This window comes from Anopheles cruzii, chromosome 3 (assembly GCF_943734635.1).
Source record: "Anopheles cruzii chromosome 3, idAnoCruzAS_RS32_06, whole genome shotgun sequence".
In the NCBI taxonomy this organism is placed as follows: Eukaryota; Metazoa; Arthropoda; class Insecta; order Diptera; family Culicidae; genus Anopheles; species Anopheles cruzii.
The window spans coordinates 13,974,018-13,994,881 of record NC_069145.1 but is presented as its reverse complement, the minus strand read 5'-3'; the positions used below and the strand labels follow the sequence as shown (position 1 = coordinate 13,994,881).

Here is a 20,864-nt window from a genome sequence, read left to right as displayed (position 1 = left end):
ACTTCTAAATATTCTGCAAACAAATCGAACAGCATTAATGGGCACATCTTTTTTTAGAAATTTCCTCACACATCCTCACGGCCTTGTTGAGTAATCGAACGGTAGACAAAATACTATAACCAAATGATTTGTAGAGTGCGCCGTTTTGTACCCAAATAAATTAACCTTTATTGCGATTGAACATCTTCGGATTGCATTTTCACGTTTAAACACACTGTTTTATAGGGTGGAAGATGGAACTGTGTAGCAGCTATTTGGTTGCAGCCTACGCCTACGATCTTATCCAGTGCGACTAGAGCGTGTAGTGACTGTGGCAGCATCGCTTATTATGCTCCGTGGTTCGATTTTTGCTGGCCCCCGCTCGGTGGGAAGTTAGTTTTTCTTGACAAAGTCTTCGCCCTTCTGGATGTTCTTCTTTAGCTCTGGGATGGCCTTCTTGAGCAGTTCCTGCTCGAAAGCGTTCAACTTTGGCAAACCGAGGTTCTTTTCCAGTCCGTTCTTACCCAGCACCAGGGGCGTAGCGAAGTACTTGGCCTCAGTTACGTCCGATCGAACGTACGCACACTCAACAACATTCTGCTCACCGTTCATTGCACGGGCGAGGGCCAGCGCAAAACGAGCACCGGCGTACGCCATCGAAAGCGTGGCCGAGCCGGCCCCAGCCTTTGCCTTCACGACCTCCGTGCCAGCCTCCTGGATGCGCCCGGTCAGGGCGGCCACCTTGTCCTGTGGGAAGCTGACGGCCGGTTTCGTTTGCGAGAGCACCGGAATGATCGTGACCCCCGAGTGGCCCCCGATGACGGGAACGTTCATCTTTTGTGGATCCACACCGGCCGCCTCGCCGATGAACGTGTTTGCGCGTACAATGTCCAGCGTCGAGATGCCAAACACACGACGAGGATCGAGCACGCCGGCCTTTTCGAGCGTATCGCACGCGATCGGAACGGTTGAGTTGACCGGGTTTGAGATGATGCCGATGAGGGCTTTCGGGCACGCCTTGGCGCAACCAGCCGCCAGATCGCGCACAATCGAGGCATTCGTGTTGAACAGATCGTCACGGGTCATTCCGGGTTTGCGGGGCACGCCGGCCGGAATGATGACGATGTCGGCACCTTTCAGAGCCTTCTCGAGGTTTTCCGGCCCATTGTAACCAGTTACCTTCGAGTGCGTTTCAATGTGCGACAAATCGGCCGCCACTCCGGGCGTGTGGACAATATCGTACAGCGACAGCTCCGTCACCAGTGGGCTGTTCTTCAGCAGCAGCGACAGCGGCTGGCCAATACCTCCGGAAGCACCACAAACCGCCACCTTCACATTGTTCTGGAAAAGCAAAAAAACAGTATTATTAAGCGATAACGAATCGGCTCACGGGTTCATTGATGGTATGGACAAAGGGTTAATCTCATTTGGTGCATGTAGTGCGGAACTGGGACAACATAAAGCCGCCTTGATTTTTACACACATTATTACGTAAACATTTGCTAGTCACGGCCGTACGCGAATTTGTAGGCCGTTTTTCATCTCACTTTGCTCTCTGTTTCTATCTGTCCGTCTCTGTCTCTCTATCTCTCTGTGCCACATTCAGTCACATGCAATGGCAAAAAATGGCTCTCGGAAGGTCGTTCACTGGTGAAGGCGCGCGAGAATAACGCATGAGGCGAAGGTCACCTTCCGATTATCCAGGGGCAGGCAAGTACTGGCCACTAGATTTATCAGCTGTCGCTGGTCGTTATCACTACTTCCTCGTTCCGGGGCTAGAACTAACCTGGCTCGAGGTGGAAAAGCTTTTCGCTCCCTTCGCTACTGCACGAACAAACATTTTCGCTAATGTGGCGGAAAGCTGCGGAAACACGATATTCACTGGCACAAGTCTCGGCAAAAGTGTCACCAGTTCTCTTCCCGCAAATGCTTAGTAAGAGAATTTGTAGGACGATTCGCGGTAATATTGCGGATTCGACGCACGTCAAGCAGTTTCGAAAAACAAGACAGTGCTGCCAGTTTGTTGACCGCTAACCAACAGTCTGTGGTTTTCCGTTTTGGGGCTTAGTTTAAACTACCCTAGCGTTATTTTTTATTGTTAAAAAATGAAAATTTTCTTAGACATTTTTTCAAACATGCCGCTAATTATGTTCGGTAAAGGCGAAAAAATACACAACAAGCAGCCGAAACTCACCACACTTCGCCACTGACAGCGATGCCAGGGTTGCCAACAGTTGCATGGGAATTCAAAATAAGAACGCAGAAGAGCCTGTTTTGCTTTCACAGCCACATAGAACGGAGATCTGCCATCTTTACTAACCATTTCGTTTGCTTCGCACGCAAAACGGAGCAACTGGCGTGAAAATAGTCTCGATTTGTTTTAATTTGCGTTTCGGAGCTCGGTTCAAGCGATTCTGGAAGTTAGTCACTCAATCTAGGGTGCGGAAAAGAAAAGATCCGGAACTAAGTGTTACATTTACGCAGTGGTAATTCGAGAGAAAAGTTTGGCCAGTTACCCGTGGCCACGAACGCGTTCCGATTGGTGATTGGACCGCGGGCTTCTGGATTCTCTTTGTTCCCGCCTAAGGGGTTTGGATTTTTGGTAGAAAAAACCTGCTATTGCGTGGAATTCAAGTGACAGAACGAACAAAATCCAGTGTACAAAGATTGTTGTTGGCTTCACTTTTGCGATCAGATCGTAAAATCGATCCGTGCTAGCTGAGTGGTTGTGGTGGAAACAGTGGTGTAGTGGGCAAGGCGTGTACATTTTAGAGTGCGAAAATGTCGTTCAAACAGCGAAATGTAGCCATGATGGGTTATCGGTCCGTAGGTAAGTACTACTCCTATCAGACAGCGCTACCGCAGTTGCACAAAAAACCAATACCTACATTGTGTATGTATACATATATATATATATGCCATCGCCATCATATATATACAATAATGCTATCGAGTGTGGCCTTGCTTCCGTCGCAGTGACCATTGGACTCGAAACGCAAACCAAAAGCAAGCCAAAACTTTACTATTCGATCGACCTTGACATCCGAACGAACTCTAGTGGTTATCTATAAAGAAGAGTTCCGGTCAGTTGCTTCCGCCCCGACGGCTATTATGCCATGGGTGCGATTATGCTGCAGAGCCGGCTCTCTGTCGCCATTGCTGGTGCGTCATTACGACATTTATCAATGAAGCGAGTACTGCTTCGTAGTATGCGTTCTAGTTACCCACATACGACGCGAGGTCCTGGCGTAGCACGTAGTGAATCATGCACTGCCTCTGTCTCGCTGTTGAGCGTGTTGTCCTTTTCTTGGTTCCGTCCCACCACCAATCAATGATCCTTCTACTATCTGTTTTTTGCCGCAGGAAAATCTTCGCTCAGCATACAGTTCGTCGAAGGTCAATTCGTTGATTCCTATGATCCAACGATCGAAAACAGTAAGTATTGGGTGGCCGCAGTGTAACAGAAATTCGTAACACCATTCCGGGGACCGACACTTTCAGCATTCACGAAAAAGACGCGCATCCAATCACTGGACTACGAAATTCGATTGGTAGACACGGCCGGTCAGGATGAGTACAGCATTTTCCCCGCCCAGTACAGCATGGACTTTCACGGCTACGTGCTCGTTTACTCCATCACCAGCCAGCGGTCTTTCGAAGTGATAAAAATTCTCTACGATAAGCTACTCGATATAATGGGGAAGGCATAGTGAGTATTCCACATTCAGCAGCAGTATGCCCCAAAGGACACACTTTACTTTGACCGTCCCGTTCCGATCTCTTCAGCGTTCCGGTCGTGCTTGTGGGGAACAAAACGGACCTGCATCAGGAGCGCACCGTACCGACGGAGGACGGGCGCCGTCTGGCCGACTCGTGGAAGGCACAATTTTTGGAGACCTCCGCCAAGCAGAATGAAGTAAGAACCAGCGAACGTAGATGGATTCCAGTTTCGTATCCAGTGCGTACTCATTATACGGTGCCCTTTTCTGTCCCCAGTCTGTTGCCGACATCTTCTCGCTGCTGATTAATCAAATTGAAAAGGAAAACGGTAACACGGCGGAGAAAAGTAGCTGCAGGATTTCGTGAGCAGCTCATTGTTGGCTGACTTTGGTAGGCGCCATTCGATGCTGGGGGTTGCAGTGGCGGGGCGGTGGTAAGAGGCCAGTCAACGGTGGCGGATGATTGGTGATGGAGATGCGTTTCCCCCATGGCACCTGCATGAACTGCTGCGTTCTTCATTCGACAAAGTACACAATATCACAACACACCCACCAGTAAACAACAAGAGAAGCCGAAATGTTCCAGTGCAAGCACCTATACGACCATTCTGCGGATATTGCCACTTCAAAGAAATACTCATCACAAACTTTGTACTTTATTCTAAGCGCGAGGGCGCGCGGCCTTCTGGAGTGGTAATGGAGGAGGGACTGATGGAATGAGCCGGAGAAAAGGTTTAAAAGCACACAAAATCAATAGCAATTGGGTATGGAAAGTAATAGCAATTAGTGTAGCAATGTTTACCGAACTTATGCTAATATGGGAAAAAATTGGAATAACCCTGGAAAATATCTACGAACGCGAATGACCGTGGCGTTGGATTCGGAACTTCCTAACAACTTCGGTGTTGGCCGGTTCAGTGTGTCGCGCAAACCCTCTTCCTTTTCTAATCCGCACTGGAGGGCCACACGAAGCGAAAATAAACGATTTGACATTAATCTTTAACGTCAAATCGTTTACGAGTGGGCGGATTCATGTACGATTTGACACTTTTACGCTCGGATTTACGGTTCGTCTGGCCCTCCAGGGACGCACAACGATTGAAGATTCCTGTGAAGGCCACCTTTAGCGCATAGATCAAATACGGCTCTGAATAGAGACAGAATAAGTGTGCGGGTTTAATAGTGAGACTGAGGTTGACAACAGTTTCTGATCCGCAACAGACACGTGACGGAGAGAGCAGAATGGAATTATATTTAACTGTGGGCGTTCGCATGTTTTAGTTTTAATTCAGTTGTACTATATTGTTTGATTTTAAGCAGAGCCCAATATGTCTACCTTTCAATCCCCCCTATTTTGAAACTTGAACTCGAAACTCGATCGTTAGAGTGAACACAGTGAGACAAAAAGCAGAATGCAGCAAGATAGAAGGCAGAAAGATTAACCTGTACAAAATGAACTCGAACGTTCGAGGAAACTGTTTTGTTCGAGTTCGAGTTTGGTAATAGGGGGGAATGTTGATATGATCTATGGATGATGAAATATCTTTTCTGGAAAAACAGCGGTCAGCGATCGACCGATCGACATCCAGAGCTTAATGGTGAAAAGGGTAGGATGTACAACAGACAAAGATGGGAGCCACATTTTTCTTCCTATTCCACTCACTCAGCATAAGCCACCATTCGGAGGGCATTTTGTAATGCGCGACTGTATAGGCAATCCTTACGTTATAGCCAAATTTGGCACTTTCGGAAAACGATCGAATTAAAATCATTAAGGGTAGTGTCATGAAACGACGCAACCCCACGAATGAAGCGGTTGGAATTCATACGTCCATACGTGTTGGCTTTCCGCTTCCTGTACGATCTGGACCAGAAGAGGAGCAAAACTGATACACCGATAACAATGACTTTGTGATTCGCCAGTTGTCTTACAAGCAAGTGCTGAAATTAGCGTAACCAATAGTGGCAGTTACCGAACGGCGTGAAAGTAGTTCGGGAACACTCTTCCGAACAATCCTGAACAAACACAAAGCTCTATAATTACCTTACGCAAAGCTCCCTTATTAGGTATATGGACAGTTGAACGTTTGAAGAGGGTGGACACTCTGTAATACTACATTCAATACTATATACTTGTTTAGGTATGAACTGTATTTTTCAATCTTTTATTTGCCATCTTTTCAATTTCGCGTAACTCCAAGCCATCCCTTTAGTTTATTTCTCTATGACTGCAGCTGAGTGGCTGTAAAGAGCAAAGAAATCACATTTGGTATTAATACGATTGATTTCAAAACTGAATTTTTCCACAGAACAGCCCAGTTTTCGAAGAGAACAAACCAGCACAGCACGGAGGTGTAAGGATACAGGAATGACGAAAACACCTTTAGAAGAAAAGAAAAACTAAGAAAAATTGTAAACCAGCCGGTATGCTGTATATTAACGGCAAATAAAAGAAATACAAAAACATGGCTTGTAGAGGACACGGAAAACAGCTTGTCTTTCACCCGAAGAACGCACAATGGACGAAACATAAAGTGGTTTGAACTATGGAAACCATTCCCCTTCTACAGCTCGATGTCGGAAAGATGCAAATCGTCATCTTCTTCATCGGAAAAGAGACCACTGTACCGGAATTCTTGGTTGCTTCCGTCATCCGCTTTCGTAACTGTGTCGTGCATCGAAACATCCGCGTTATCGTTCTCCGTCGATGGACTCGATCTCGATGTTTCGTGCGTCGCGAATTCAAACTGCAGTAGTTTTTGGCGTGTTTGTGTGCGTATTCCTGGCTCGGCTTCTACTTCACTTTCGCTTGAAAGTGGACAATTGCCGAACGATTCGATACGAAAGCTCATATTCTCATCGCCGCTCACAGTGTCGACGGAGCTGCGGGACTTGGAAGGTCCTCCTGTCCTTGTTTCATCTACTCCTGTCATTGTTTGCTTTCTTTGATTTGACCATGTTATTTGGTACACAGACTGTTCCCTCGATGCCAACGGCGCAGTGCTTTCCGATGTTTGTTGTTTGCGTTTCTTCGCCATGCCCCCCACGCCGTCTTCATCATCGGGCGTTGGCACTTTTTTTAGCTTTTGCAAATTTGCTTTTGTTTGAAGAGTATACTTTGAAATAGAAGAACTCGACCCAGGCTGCGAGCTGCCCGTTGGAGGAGTCGAACTACACGCAGGCTGTTGCGTTAGAGTTCCTTGTTGCTCCTGTTTCGTCGCCTGTTTCGCTTTTTGCTTGACAATCACGTCACAATGGTAACGACGAAGAAGGTTCCGATCGATCGGCCGAACAGTCGCTGAATCACGGATGGTGGTTTCGTACAGCTGCAGCCTATCCAACAACCGATCGATGACTGCCTGTTCTGGGCCGAGCGGAAGTTCTGCCTTGATCAAATCGTACGGCGTAATGCCGATCTTACCGAAGGTCCAGCTCGCTTCCATCAGCTGAATGATGGTGATCGCATCGATCGATGTTACCTCGCGGCGGAACAGCAGCCGAGCGTGCGCCTTTGCCAATCGGAACAAACTCTCCAACAACCGCGCGGTAGTCCGGGCTGGATCGCGGAACGGATCCGAGCGGCACGCTTTGTAGTATGCCCCTAGAATGATGTTGGCTTCGGTTGAAACTGTCGGATCGATGTATTTAATTGCGGCAAAGTGGAGCTGCAGTTTTTCCAGATCCCAATGGGCTATCGGCTGGGATCGATCGAGCTTTGATTGTTCCTCGTCGAGTACCGCCATTGCTAGTAGATGCGTCGCAATGTCTGCATCCCAGTTGGAAGAATGAATATCGCGTAGAATTAGAATGATATCGAAACGCGACAACAGTGGTCCTCCGATTCCGATGTTAGCTGCCGAAATGTCTTCGCCGACGGCCACGGGTTTTCTCGGGTTGGTGGCCGCCAATACCACACACCGTGTGCTCATCTTGCGCACCATGCCCGCCTTGGCCACGCTGATCGTCTGCTGTTCCATCGCTTCGTGTATGGACCCTTTGTCGGTTTCGCGCATCAGATTGAACTCGTCGATACAACAGATCCCGCCATCCGCCAGCACTAGAGCTCCTGCTTCCAGCTCCCACTCACCTCCGTCTTTCACTGCGGCCGCCGTTAGCCCGGCCGACGAGCAACCCATACCGTTGGTGTACACTTCACGGCTCGCGATCTCGGATGCAAACTTCAGCAGTTCCGATTTTGCCAAGGCCTGATCGCCGACCAACAGCAAGTGTGAGTTGCCCCGAACGGTGCTCGATTGTTGGTCGGCGTCGTACGACCGCTCCGTACAGGAAGCCAACGCAAGCGCTACGGCCAGCTTCACCGGATAAAACGCTCGAATGTTGGGAGCGATCGATTGAATCAGGAAATCCCTTGCCGCCAGTTCACCGATAGTCCCCACAACCTCCTGCCAATCGGCTTCCACGCACAGCAAACGCTCCGGATTGTCGTTGGCCCAACTGCCCTTAATCGCTCCCCGAACCAAACTGTTAGCCCGCATTGCGATCGTCACTTCCGTACGTCGGCCGACGACCGGTGGCTTGCTGCGATGCGATATACGGCCACAAACAGTAACACGGTCCCCAGGCTGACAACCATCCACCAGATCGTCTTCCAGTGTCACTATCAGAGAGGCCGGCACTCTCCGTTCGCTCATAATCTCCTGTATGCGAATCTCTTGGTAATCGCGATAGTTTTCCTGCTGTGGTTTTTCCGGCACGGCCTGCAAGTACCCGCTGCATCCAGACTCTCGTGCGGCCGGACATGGACCCGGTTTTTCAAAAACGTACAGTCGACCGTACTCTGCCTCCGCTAGTACCTTACGCTTGCACCGGGTGCACATGTACCAGCGCTTGTACTCGAGACACCGGCTCGACGTAATCCGGATCACACTACCTGACACCTGCAGAAACTGACCAACGTTACCGGTGGTCGGATAGGCCGCTTTACGCTCCGACACCAGGGGCAGGTTGACAAAGCGTGTGTGGCAATTTGGTTTCACTTGGAAGCCTGACTCGAGGAAGAGGTTGCCTTCGATCAAGGATTCCTGGGCGCGCAGTAAACACTCGTTCCAGCGCAGAACCTCGGAGTCCGTGTTTTGTAGAAGCCGGGCATACAGATCCGGCTGCTTGCGTTGCAAGTGCGTGAGGCTACGGCAAAAGATTGGGGTTATTAGTGTTATCCTTCTTATTACAGTAGTCCTTCAAACGATCGCGACTCACTTAACGCGGATCGAAACGTGCAGCGAACCGTCTGGGTTGTTGAGCAGATCTGTAATCTCCTCATCGTGGAACTCTTTCAGATAGCTTTCCATTAGGGCAAAAAAACACCAACTAATGGGATTGTAACGAAGGAAACTGAAACGATAAGCGTAAAAAGCGTTGTAACTAGAGAAAAACACGTCTGTTTAGTGTAACGAACACACGCGGTATGGCATGGTGACGGAACAGTGTAAATGAAATGCGCGCTCGGATCAGTGTCAAACCGGCAAACTTAAGCGTTAACGATCATAAAGAAGCGATTAATATTTCACAATTGAACTGGTGAGTTTGCTTAGAAGTAGTTTGTTCTCCTTGTTTAGAAAGTATTTCCTTATGTTGGCACAGCAGCAAAAAGAATCAAAACAAATTTCGTATTCAAATGGTTCGGGTCAACTGTGGCACTTGAATGACGTTTGTGAAGGAGTTTATTTTTTTCTAGATTTGTTGTGTTGACGTTCAATGCTCGTCTGCTTTTCTCTCGGGAAAATCGTCAACAAAAATCCGTCCAAAGGTTTTTAGAGGCGAATTCTGGTTAAATGCACGCATAAGATAAAGCTAAAGGCAATCGTGAAGAAATTGAAAACACTGCAGTATCGTGCAGATGTAATGCAGTCCCGGTCGATGGAGCCCAAAAACGGAATACCGGACGCCGTCTGTACGGATAGGATTCGATTTAGGAAACTGCGTTCACAGAATTTTGTCAACCGGTTGCGCGATCGAGAGTCAGGGATGCGCCACCGGACACCGTTACACGCTGCCCGTGAGATGTACCAGAACGTGTACCCAAATCTGACGGTGGTGAACGTGGAACGACCGCCCTGCTACTTGCGAAAGTTTAGCCCCGATGGCAAGTACCTGATTGCGTTTTCCTCCGATCAGGCGGCCCTGGAGGTGTACGAGTACCAGGGATGTGCTGCGGCGGGTGAGTTGTTGGAAAACTGGGACGACACGGAGCTGGTAGCGGACCATGGCCTCGGCGCAAACTACCGCGTGCGGAACCAAATATTCGATCGACTGTTTAAGCTGAGGCACGTCGTAAACCTCGAGAACCATGAGAAACACCTGAACCGCGAGTGCAGTCTGTTCACCAACGACGGTCGGTACGTGATCGTCGGCGCTGCCTCGTTCATAGCGGAAGAAACACGGCCATACTTTTACGACCTGTACACCAACAACGAGGTGATCAAGCCGACCGCCAGCTGCCCACTGGAAGACTACACACTGTACATAATCGATCTACACTTTGGGCGCATTTCGGATTCGCGAGACTTTCGGGTGGACAAGATCATCCTGTCGCACAATCAGGGGGTTTATCTGTACAACAACACGCTCGCTATTCTGTCCATCCAGCACCAGACGCTGTACGTGTTCTCGATCGCCGAAGGCACGTTCGTTAAAGAGCGCACGATCGGGCGGTTTTGCAGTGCAGAGGATGACTATCTTTACACCAATGCGATCGCGCAGGAGCGGACGGGCACTCCGATGCCGAGAGCCTTCCGCGAACCAGCGATCAACAGTTTGAAGCACCGCATACTGGTGTACCTGTTTTACCAGGCGAAACGGCTCGTCGATACGGGCGAGGATCCGTTGGCGCTGCGAAAATTTTACCGCCGATTCGACGAGTACCGGGATCTGCGTATGTGGAAGATGCAACTACTGGACGATGACCACCTTTTCATCAAGTACGCACAGGAAGATGTGGTCACGTTGAAGGCGCTCGAACCGAACAGCCACAGTTCCCTGTTTGTGATCTACCATATCTGGCAGAAGAAGGTCCTAGCGGTGAAAAGCAACCAGTGCGCGCAGTTGCTCGATCTGTACGAAAACTTTTGCGACAGCTTTCGCAACGCCAACCACAGCCACCGGACGCCGTTTACCTGCTCGCCGAGCAACAACATCTACAGCAACTTGCTGCACCAGCGCTTCAAGCAAACGATGATCGGAGCGCGCGGTGGTGGCATTACGGAGGCCACCAAACGCATCCTGGCACAGCTACCGATCAGTGCGCAGAGCTACAGCAGCTCGCCCTACCTCGACCTGGGCCTGTTCAGCTACGACGACAAGTGGGTGTCGGCAATGGAGCGACCGAAAGCTTGCGCCGAGTTTCCGATACGGTTTTTTGCCCGCGAATCGGGACTGCTCAAGTTTCGCATCTACGCCGGCATGCACGGGCAACAGCTCAGCAATCCGGGCACCCGCCGACTGGTGGCCTTCATCTTTCATCCGACGGAACCGTTCGCCATCAGTGTGCAGCGCATCAACACGGAGTACATTGCCAACTTCCACCTGCGGCATGCGCCCAGTACCAGCAGCAGCAGCAGCAGCAGCGAGGAACAGGGGCTTCGGTAACGGTACCATCCCGCCGTGGGATTGTTGGGCTTGGAAAGGCACTTTCTAACAGTGATACCGGGTGGGATGTTGTAGATCGAATGCTAAAATAAAACCACCGGAAACTATTCCGTAACACTAGCGCGAATTCAATACCTGAAAACGGAGTGAAGCGATTAGATTACGCAAGCACTGTTTTGATTCCAGATATGGCCCCCATTGTCGTCAATTACGCGAGTCGCCCCGCGTAGTATCCAGCGAGCGGCGTGGTGCAATGGCTTCAGGAAAGTTCATTCGCATGTAGATTAGCCAAATTCAAACAGGCACCCATCGTCCGAAAACGGCCAAAAGCGGGGGTCAAGCAACCTTATGGTAAGTGGGCGCGCGCGCACGCGGCGAGCTTAGGCCTCACCTTTCGTGGTCTTTCGGTATTTGGTGATTGTATACGCCCCAAGGGATTCAGCATTAGGAAGTATGTTTCCGGATGTAGATCCTTCCTTAAACGGGCCTGATATATTTAGTTCGTGGAAAACGCTTCCTTTCGGGCACGCTACACAGCAACACAACTTTCGCTGCCCGCATGAATCGAAGAACCTGCGGCCACACGAGCAGTCGGTAAAGGTCAGTGTCAACGGGTTCGAACGACGTAACGTCGTCGTCGTTTGCCCATCACGTGTTTAATGTAAATCGTACCGCGATCGACGTTCGAAATGAAATGAAAAGATTGTCCCAGTAACGTGGATTGCGGAACGGTCACTGTTTGAAATGGTCATTTTAACATGGCACTAACAAAAAAAACCTTTTACGACAACATACATATTCCTATGGTTAAAGAAAGCATAGAGTTCGCACCACCAGCAGAGCATCGACAGTCGATTTCAAGTCCAACACACGATCGCGACCGGCGTTCGGCGAGTTGCACGGGCAGGTACGCCCGGTGCGCGCGCGCGCGGTCACAGTGGTTAATGAAAGCCGGCAGTATTAATCAGATGCGGAATTGCAAATGGTTGTGGCTCTAAAACTCTGCGGTGGCTGCCGCTCCTGTGACTCCAACGTGAACGGAGGCACCAACGGAGGTGGCCAGGATTTTCCATTTCGGAACGCATTCTCTTAACCTGCCTGGGGACCCTTGCGGCGAAGAACGTCCCGGACCGTATAAAACTAGTGCCGTTCCTTGGAACGACCGTTCACTCGTAGCTCCGTGGCCTGTCCGTTCGGATGGTCGGTTGGTCGTGTGCGATCCGGTGTATTCTGCTGCTGATTTTGGTGTTTTCTGCCCGCTTGGTAGCCCATCCTCAGTTACTGTGCTTCGAGTGACTCGCGACGCGACTCGGATTCTGTTCGAGGTTCGAGCCCCTCCCCGTTGGGCATCCAGCGGCGACGGCAGCAGTGCTGAATAGTGGAACCAAACCAGGTTTTCCGGTGTCCTAATCTCGAACTGTGTGCGTGTGTAGCGAACTCAAATGGGAAATTGGTGAATGCAGATTGTACTACCGAATGCCAAAGGTTTTCCACAAAGAGTGGTAAAGACCCTGCGCTGCCCGAACTAGCCGTATTCTAGTTGTGCGTGTGTGTGTGACTTGAGTGTGACGATAAACTTTTGGTGAAACCGTGAAATGGATTCGAAAGACGGCGAAGCGCTGGCGTTCCGCGCGAAACCACCCAGCCCCGGTGAGGAGATTGTCATCTCCGGCATTGCTGGGCGGTTCCCGAATTCGAACAGCGTCAAGGAGTTTGGCTACAATCTGTACAACAAGATAGACATGGTCGACGATCTGGAGACGCGTTGGCGTCATAGCAACGTCGAAATTCCGCGCCGCATGGGCAAGGTGAACAATCTGGAGAAGTTCGATGCGACCTTCTTCGGGGTGCACTTCAAGCAGGTAGGTTAACTTCTAGCGGAACGTACACTATACACACGGGTGAAATTCCGATGTAACTAAGTACGATCGCACCGCTTTTCACCCGCTAGGCCCACACGATGGACCCGCAGTGCCGCATTCTGGTGGAGCACGCGTACGAGGCGGCCATCGATGCGGGGGTCAATCCCAAGTCGCTGCGTGGCTCGCGCACCGGTGTCTTCGTTGGGGCGTGCTTCGCCGAGTCGGAGAAAACGTGGTTCTACGAGAAAATCTCGTCCGGTGGATTCGGAATTACCGGGTGCTCGCGTGCCATGATGGCCAATCGCATCTCATACACGATGGGCCTGAATGGGCCCTCGTTCCTGCTGGACACGGCGTGCAGTAGCTCGATGTATGCCCTCGACTGCGCCTTCAACGCCATCCGCAACGGGGAGTGCGATGCGGCCATCGTCGGTGGGTCGAACCTGTTGCTGCACCCGTACGTGACGTTGCAGTTCGCCCGGCTCGGTGTGCTGGCGTCCGACGGATACTGCCGGCCGTTTGACAAGGACGCGTCGGGCTACACGCGCTCGGAGGCGATCAGCGTGATGTACCTGCAGAAGGCGAAGGACGCCAAGCGTGTGTACGCCAACGTGGTCTACTCGAAGACGAACTGCGACGGGTTCAAGGAGGAGGGCATCACCTACCCGTCCGGCGTGATGCAACGGAAGCTGCTGTCCGAGTTCTATCACGAAATTCAGGTTGACCCGTCGACGGTGGACTACGTCGAGGCGCACAGCACCGGCACGGTCGTCGGCGATCCGGAGGAGTGCGCAGGGCTGGACAAGATCTTTTGCGCCGGGCGCAAGAAACCGCTTCCGGTTGGGTCGGTCAAGTCAAACATTGGCCACTCGGAATCGAGCTCGGGCATCTGCTCGGTGGTCAAGTGCATCCTGGCGCTGGAGACGCGGCTCATCCCGCCGAACATTAACTTCCGCGAGCTGCGCCGCGATATTCCGGCACTGGTCGACGGACGGTTGCAGGTCGTGTCGGATACGGTGCCGCTCGACGGTCCCCTGATTGCGGTGAACTCGTTTGGGTTCGGCGGGGCCAATGCGCACGCCTTGTTGTACGGCAACACGAAGGAAAAGGTTAACCACGGGCTGCCCGTCGACAATCTGCCACGGCTGGTCACGTGGTCGGGCCGGACCGAGGAAGCGATCGATGCCGTCCTGACGGACATGAGCAACCGCCACCTGGACGCCGAGTACGTCGCGTTGCTGCACAACGTCCAGAGCGAGTCGATCCCCGGTAATGTGTTCCGCGGGTACGGGCTGTACTCGAAGGATGGCACCGAGAACGCCGTGTGCCTGGGCCGCGACACGCAGCACTACACCGGGTTGAAGCGACCACTGGTCTGGGTGTTCAGTGGTATGGGGTCCCAGTGGACCGAGATGGGCACATCGCTGATGGAGATCCCGGTTTTCCGGCAGGCCATCGAGCACTGCCACAGGGTGCTGGAGAAGCGTGGCCTCAATCTGATCGAGATCCTCACCTCCAAGAGCTGCAAGTACGACAACATCTTGCACTCGTTTGTGGGCATCGCCGCGGTGCAGATCGGTATCGTGGATGTCCTCCGGTCGCTCGATCTCGAGCCCGACTTTGTGATCGGTCACTCGGTCGGTGAGCTGGGCTGTGCGTACGCCGATCGGTGCTTCACCGCCGAGCAGATGATCCTGTCGGCGTACTCCCGCGGTATGGCCAGTTTGGAGACGAAAACCGTGTACGGGTCGATGGCGGCCGTTGGGCTTGGGTTCCGCAAGATCCGCACCATGCTACCGCCAGGCATTGAGGTGGCGTGCCACAACGGACCGGACTCGTGTACGATCTCCGGACCGAAGGAGAACGTCGAATCGTTCGTGGCGCAGCTCACCGAGAAGGGTATCTTCGCGAAGGAAGTGCCCTGCTCGAACATCCCGTATCACAGCAAGTACATTGCCGAGATGGGCCCGAGACTGCTCGCGCGGTTGAACGAGGTGATCCCGGAGCCGAAGAAACGCTCTCCGCGCTGGCTGAGCTCATCGGTACCCAAGATACGCTGGGATCAACCGGAGAGTCAGTACTCGTCGGCACACTACCACACCAACAATCTGCTCAGTTCCGTCCTGTTCGAGGAAACGTCGGCCCTGCTGCCGAACAATGCGCTCACGATCGAGGTCGCTCCGCACGGGCTGCTGCAGGCCATCCTGAAGAAATCGATGCCGAACGCGATCCACATCGGATTGACAAAGCGTGGCAACAAAGACAACGTACAGTACATGTTCAACGCCCTCGGCAAGTAAGTGGCGGCTTCGTCCTGGAATCAAAAAGCGATCCAGCGAACGTTAACACATTTCCCATTCGCTACATTACAGATTGTACATCAACGGGTTGGACATTCCGGTGGCAAGGCTTTACCCGCCGGTCGAGTTCCCCGTGTCGCGTTGCACGCCCATGATTTCGCACCTAATCCGCTGGGACCACTCGGAGGACTGGTTCGTGACCAAGTTCGAGATGCAAAAGTCCACCAAGAGTGGCGAGCGGCGGGTGAAGATCAAGCTGAACGACGAAGACTACAGCTACATCGCGGGGCACGTGATCGACGGGCGTGTCCTGTTCCCGGCCACGGCCTACCTGCACCTGGCGTGGGAAACGCTGGCCATGGTCAAGGGGCCGATGTACTTCGATCTGGAGGTAGAGTTCGAAGACGTCAAGTTCCTGCGGGCCACCTCGATCACCAAGGACCAGGAGATCGAGTTCACGGTCATGCTGCAGCCGGGCACGGGCCGATTTGAGATCACCGAGGGGACCGCTGCCGTCGTCACCGGGTACGTGCGGCACGTCGAGAACATCGCACTGTCGGAGATTCCGGATCCGCCGGCCAGCGATCTGCCGGTGCTGGCCACCCGCGACTTCTACAAGGAGCTGCGACTCCGCGGTTATCACTACAGTGGAGCGTTCCGCTCGGTACTCGAGGCACGGGCCGACAGCGCGTGTGGCAAGATCAACTGGGAGCTGAACTGGGTCTCGTTCCTCGACTGTCTGCTGCAATGCTGCATCATCGGCAAGGACACGCGCACCCTCATGATTCCGACGTGCATCGAGCGGATGCGCATCGACCCGAAGATGCATCTGGCCATTGCCAACACGATGGACGAGGGGAGCCAGGTGTTTGAGTTTAAAAACTCCAAAATTCTCAACACAATCCGCTGCGGGGGCATCGAGATCGTGGGGCTTCAGGCGAGCACGGTTGCTCGGCGTAAGCCACCGGGCATTCCGGTGCTCGAGTCGTACCAGTTTATCGCGCACCTGCCGGCACCTGCTCTCTCGAAGGCGGATGCAGTACGGGTGTGCGTACAGCTGGCCCTCGAGAACATTCCCGTGCCGAAGGTGAAGGTGGTGGAAGTGGACTTTGGTGAAAGCTGCCCGATTACGCCCCTGTTCGCAGAGGCACTGGGCGACTTACCGCTCGTCACGGCCGACCTGATGTTCCTGTCGAAGCAGCAGCTCTCACTGGGCGGCGTTCACGTCGAGGACGGCAAGCTGTCGACGCAAACCAACTCGCTGTTCCTCATCTCCACCAACTGTCTCGGGCGGGCCGAGTTTGTGGAGCAGAGCACGGCCAGCCTGCACGAGAGCGGGTTTTTGTTGAGCCGCGAAGCGGCCAACCTGGTCGTGGAGAGCATTGTGCCTCCGACTGGCTTCCAGCTGTTGGCCGTGTTCCCGGTCGAGCACGAGACGTTCGTGTTGCTGCAGCGCATCAAGCGCAAGTTTATAGCCGTGCCGACGATCGTCCACATTCCAGCGGCGGACGGTCGGTACGAGTGGATCTCGACGCTCAAGGATGCCATCAAGTCTGGGCCGGCCGTGGCGGTATCGCAGGGTGACAGTAACTCGGGCATCGTAGGGCTGATCAACTGCATCCGCAAGGAACCGGACGGTGGTATGGTGAGCTGCGTGTTCGTCGACGACCCGGCGGCTCCACCGTTCGACTTGGACCATCCGGTCTTCAAGAGCCAGCTGCGGCTCGGACTAGCCATCAACGTGTACCGTGGCGGTCACTGGGGCAGCTTACGCCATCTGCAGCTGGTCCAGAAGGTGGAATCGAAACCGCGGCGCAACCACTGCTACGCGAACGCGCTGGTCAAAGGGGACCTGTCGTCGATGACGTGGCTGGGAGGCCCGTTCAACCATGGTCGCCCGAAGGGAGAGCTGGTGAAGGTGATGTACAGTTCACTTAACTTCCGGGATGTCATGTTTGCCACCGGCAAACTGTCGTCCGATTTCGCCAATCTGTCGCGCGTTGAGCAACAGTGCGAGCTGGGCTTCGAGTACTCGGGCGTCGGCGAAAGTGGCCGGCGCATCATGGGCATGGTGACGACCGGCGCCATGTCTACGCACGTCGAGTGCGACGATACACTCACGTGGACCGTGCCGGAAAAGTGGAACCTCGAGGAAGCGGCCACCGTGCCGGTCGTGTACGTGACCGTGTACTGTGCACTCTTCATCAATGCGCACATCCAGAAAGGCCAATCGATCCTCATCCACGCTGGCAGTGGAGGCATTGGTCTGGCGGCCATACGCGTTTGCCTTTCGTACGGTCTGGAAGTGTACACGACCGTGGGGACCGATGCAAAGAAGGAGTTCCTGCTGCAAACGTTCCCACAGCTGAAGGCGGACAACATTGGCAACTCGCGCGATACCTCGTTCGAGCGGATGATCATGATGCGCACCAACGGCCAGGGTGTGGATTACGTGCTGAACTCGCTGGCCGACGATAAGTTGCAGGCCTCGGTGCGCTGCCTGGGCAAGTACGGCAAGTTCCTCGAGATCGGCAAGTACGACATGGCGAACGATTCGAAGCTCGGCCTGAACCGGTTCCTCCGTGCGCTCTCCTTTACGGCCGTGCTGGTCGACTTCCTGTTCAATGCTCCGCAGGAGGAGAAAATGGTACGCTCCGTGTTGGGCACGATTACTGCGAAGCGGAACTGATTTTTCCTCTCTCCCGACAGGTCCTCCACAACATGCTCCAGAAGGACATCCACAACGGGGTGATTGTGCCGCTGAAAACGAACGTCTTCGCTGCGGGCGATGTCGAGCAGGCGTTCCGGTATCTGGCCAGCGGTAAACACGTCGGCAAGGTGCTACTGAAGCTCCGCGAGTCGCCAACCGACGAGGACTCGGTGCCGCTCAGCTACCTGCCGCGCGTGTACTGCAACCCGGACCGATCGTACATCATAGCCGGAGGCCTGGGTGGCTTTGGGCTCGAGCTGGCCGACTGGCTGGTGTTACGTGGCTGCCGGAAGCTCGTGATGAGCTCTAGCCGAGGTCTTACCAAACCGTACCAGCTGTACCGCATCAAGTAAGCACCGGGCCACGCCACTGCCACCACAACCGTGATCGATATTCAAATTTCCTTTTGTCCGCCCTTCCTCACAGCATCTGGGAAACGTACGGCGTCAAGGTGATCGTCAGCACGGACGACATTGCGAGTCGGAGCGGTTGCGAAGCGCTAATCGCTGCGGCGACCAAGATAGGCCCCGTCGGCGGTATCTTCAACCTGGCGGTCCAGCTGAGGGATGGTATTTTCGAAAATCAGACCGTGGAGCGGTTTGTAGAGTCCATGGCACCGAAAGCGATTGCCACGCAGTTCCTGGACGAGGTGAGCCGTCGCCACTGTCCGCAGCTGGAGTACTTTGTCGTCTTCTCTAGTGTGTCCTGCGGGCGCGGTAACGCTGGCCAGAGTAACTACGGTATGGCCAACTCGGTGATGGAACGCATCATCGAGCGCCGGTGGGCCGACGGGCTACCGGCGAAGGCCGTCCAGTGGGGTGCGGTAGGCGAAGTTGGCCTCGTGGCGGACATGCAGGAGGACAAGATGGACATGGAGATCGGGGGCACGTTGCAGCAGCGCATCGCGTCCTGTCTGCAGGAACTGGACCCACTGCTAACGACCTCGGAACCGCTCGTGGCCAGCATGGTAGTGGCAGAGAAGCGGGTTCGCACCAGTGGAAAGGAAAACATAATCGAGTCCGTCATGAACATCATGAGCATTCGCGACATCAAGTCGATCTCGATGGACACCACGCTGTCCGAGCTGGGCATGGACTCGCTGATGGCGGTCGAAATCAAGCAGACGCTCGAGCGCGAATACGAACTGTTCCTGACCCCGCAGGACCTGCGCTCGCTGACCTTTATGAAGCTGCAAGAGCTGACGGAAGCGAAGGCGACGGCCGACGAGAACGTGAAACTGAAACTGGCCAACGAAAAAACGCCCACCGGAGTGGCAATGTTGCTGCGCAACCTTGGCGACGAGTTCAACAGCCAGCACACGATCCTGCGGCTGCAGTCGGAGAACGACTCGAAAAAGTACAACGCCTGCGTGCTCTTCACGCCCGGTATCGAGGGAGTGGCCGGTAACGCGTGGCACAACATTGCCGCCCAGCTGTCGCTGCCGACGTTCATCACGCAGCTGACGCACACGATCGACATGACCACGGTCGAGGAGATTGGCAACTTCCTGGCGCCGGAGCTGATCGAAAACATCTTCAAGGGCACGGAGCACTTCTATCTGGTCGGTTACTCGTTCGGTGCCTTCGTCACGCTCGAGCTGGCCCGCATCCTGGAGGAGACGGGCATGCGCGGCCAGATCCTGCTGATCGACGGTGCGCCCAAGTTCCTGCGCAAGCTGGCGATCGATCAGATGACGGAACACTACACGGACGACAGCATACAGGTGGTGCTGACATCCGGTATCGTCAACACGATTTTCCCGGAGGACAACACGGACGTGTTGCCGCTGCTCGCGTCCTGCACCACGTTCGAAGAGCGCATCGACAAGCTGCTCGAGCTGTCCAAGGACCAGAATCTCTACTCGGAGACGTACCTGCGCATGATGCCGAAAGCGCTGTTCAACCGCATCAAGATTGCGCTCGAAACGGACATCGAACACCCACAGCCGGTCAAATCGCCGATCCTGCTCGTGCGCCCTACCGAAGTGTCGGTGGTGGACATCGAAGAGGACTACAACCTGTCGCGCTACACCGAGGGCACGGTGAGCCTTAAGTTTGTCGAGGGTAACCACATCACGATGCTGGACAACCCGAAGCTGGTACAAATCATTGCCGATTCGGATCCGGTGCTGGAATCGGATCGATGCTTCCAGAAGTACCTCCAAAGTAACGCCGTCGCAGAGTGAGCGTGCGATCGGACATTTCTCTGACGGCGGACGAAGCGCGATATACTAAGTGGGCCGGCGGGACTGTTGGACGGGACTGCTGTTGGAAGTGAACTTGCTTACAAAACGGGGTTTGTGCATGAATCGGGGACACCACTGGCTATACAATGTTCAAAGTTAGTTAAAGCAATACCCTAAACAACGTATAAAATAACAACGAAAATACACGTTTGAAGTAATCATTAAAATAATGACGTAATCATTAAATAAAGATAATTTAAACGAAAAAATACCCCCTTTTCTTGTGAACTCACATTTTCAATCAGCAATCGATAGCATCGAACGATCCTCAAGTCGGGCAAGGTGGGCGACATACTGTAGATCCCGGCGAGTTCGGAGTGATCTTTCCACGGTTGCCGGACCGTAACGTTACAGCTAGTGATTATTATTGGTGAATTATTAAATTGTTACACTATTAGATTAAAGGACGATGATAATCGCTTTCCTGCCCATCTTTCCAGACAC

General features: G+C 53.2%; 5 protein-coding genes across 6 annotated transcripts; 3 read left to right on the top strand and 2 right to left on the bottom strand.

Moving 5' to 3' along the window:
• Positions 1-127: 127 nt before the first annotated feature.
• LOC128274427 (malate dehydrogenase, mitochondrial) lies at positions 128-6,229 on the bottom strand. 2 transcript variants are annotated; one of them, XM_053012628.1, is made up of 3 exons: positions 6,223-6,229; positions 1,766-1,824; positions 128-1,320 (listed from the first exon to the last, which is right to left on the bottom strand). In XM_053012628.1, exons 1-3 carry the CDS (start codon positions 6,227-6,229, stop codon positions 373-375), a joined length of 1,014 nt encoding a protein of 337 aa, XP_052868588.1. In that variant the 3' UTR covers positions 128-372. The 2 variants fall into 2 exon arrangements, with proteins under 2 accessions (XP_052868588.1, XP_052868587.1); XM_053012627.1 differs by lacking the exon at positions 6,223-6,229 and having other exon boundaries at positions 1,766-1,926.
• LOC128274428 (GTP-binding protein Rheb homolog) lies at positions 2,271-6,199 on the top strand. The gene is made up of 5 exons (XM_053012629.1): positions 2,271-2,809; positions 3,343-3,414; positions 3,481-3,688; positions 3,766-3,895; positions 3,976-6,199. Exons 1-5 carry the CDS (start codon positions 2,761-2,763, stop codon positions 4,063-4,065), a joined length of 549 nt encoding a protein of 182 aa, XP_052868589.1. The 5' UTR covers positions 2,271-2,760; the 3' UTR covers positions 4,066-6,199.
• Positions 6,230-6,262: 33 nt separating the features above from the next.
• Positions 6,263-9,007, bottom strand: LOC128269892 (DNA helicase MCM9-like). The gene is made up of 2 exons (XM_053007296.1): positions 8,916-9,007; positions 6,263-8,843 (listed from the first exon to the last, which is right to left on the bottom strand). Exons 1-2 carry the CDS (start codon positions 9,005-9,007, stop codon positions 6,263-6,265), a joined length of 2,673 nt encoding a protein of 890 aa, XP_052863256.1.
• Positions 9,008-9,446: 439 nt separating this feature from the next.
• LOC128272618 (DET1 homolog) lies at positions 9,447-11,331 on the top strand. Its single transcript, XM_053010455.1, has one exon. It carries the CDS (start codon positions 9,561-9,563, stop codon positions 11,301-11,303), a length of 1,743 nt encoding a protein of 580 aa, XP_052866415.1. The 5' UTR covers positions 9,447-9,560; the 3' UTR covers positions 11,304-11,331.
• Positions 11,332-12,898: 1,567 nt separating this feature from the next.
• LOC128269706 (fatty acid synthase) lies at positions 12,899-20,589 on the top strand. The gene is made up of 5 exons (XM_053007096.1): positions 12,899-13,165; positions 13,255-15,461; positions 15,538-18,112; positions 18,175-18,524; positions 18,602-20,589. The coding sequence occupies exons 1-5, from the start codon at positions 12,899-12,901 to the stop codon at positions 20,358-20,360; spliced, it is 7,158 nt and encodes a 2,385-aa protein (XP_052863056.1). The 3' UTR covers positions 20,361-20,589.
• Positions 20,590-20,864: the final 275 nt, after the last annotated feature.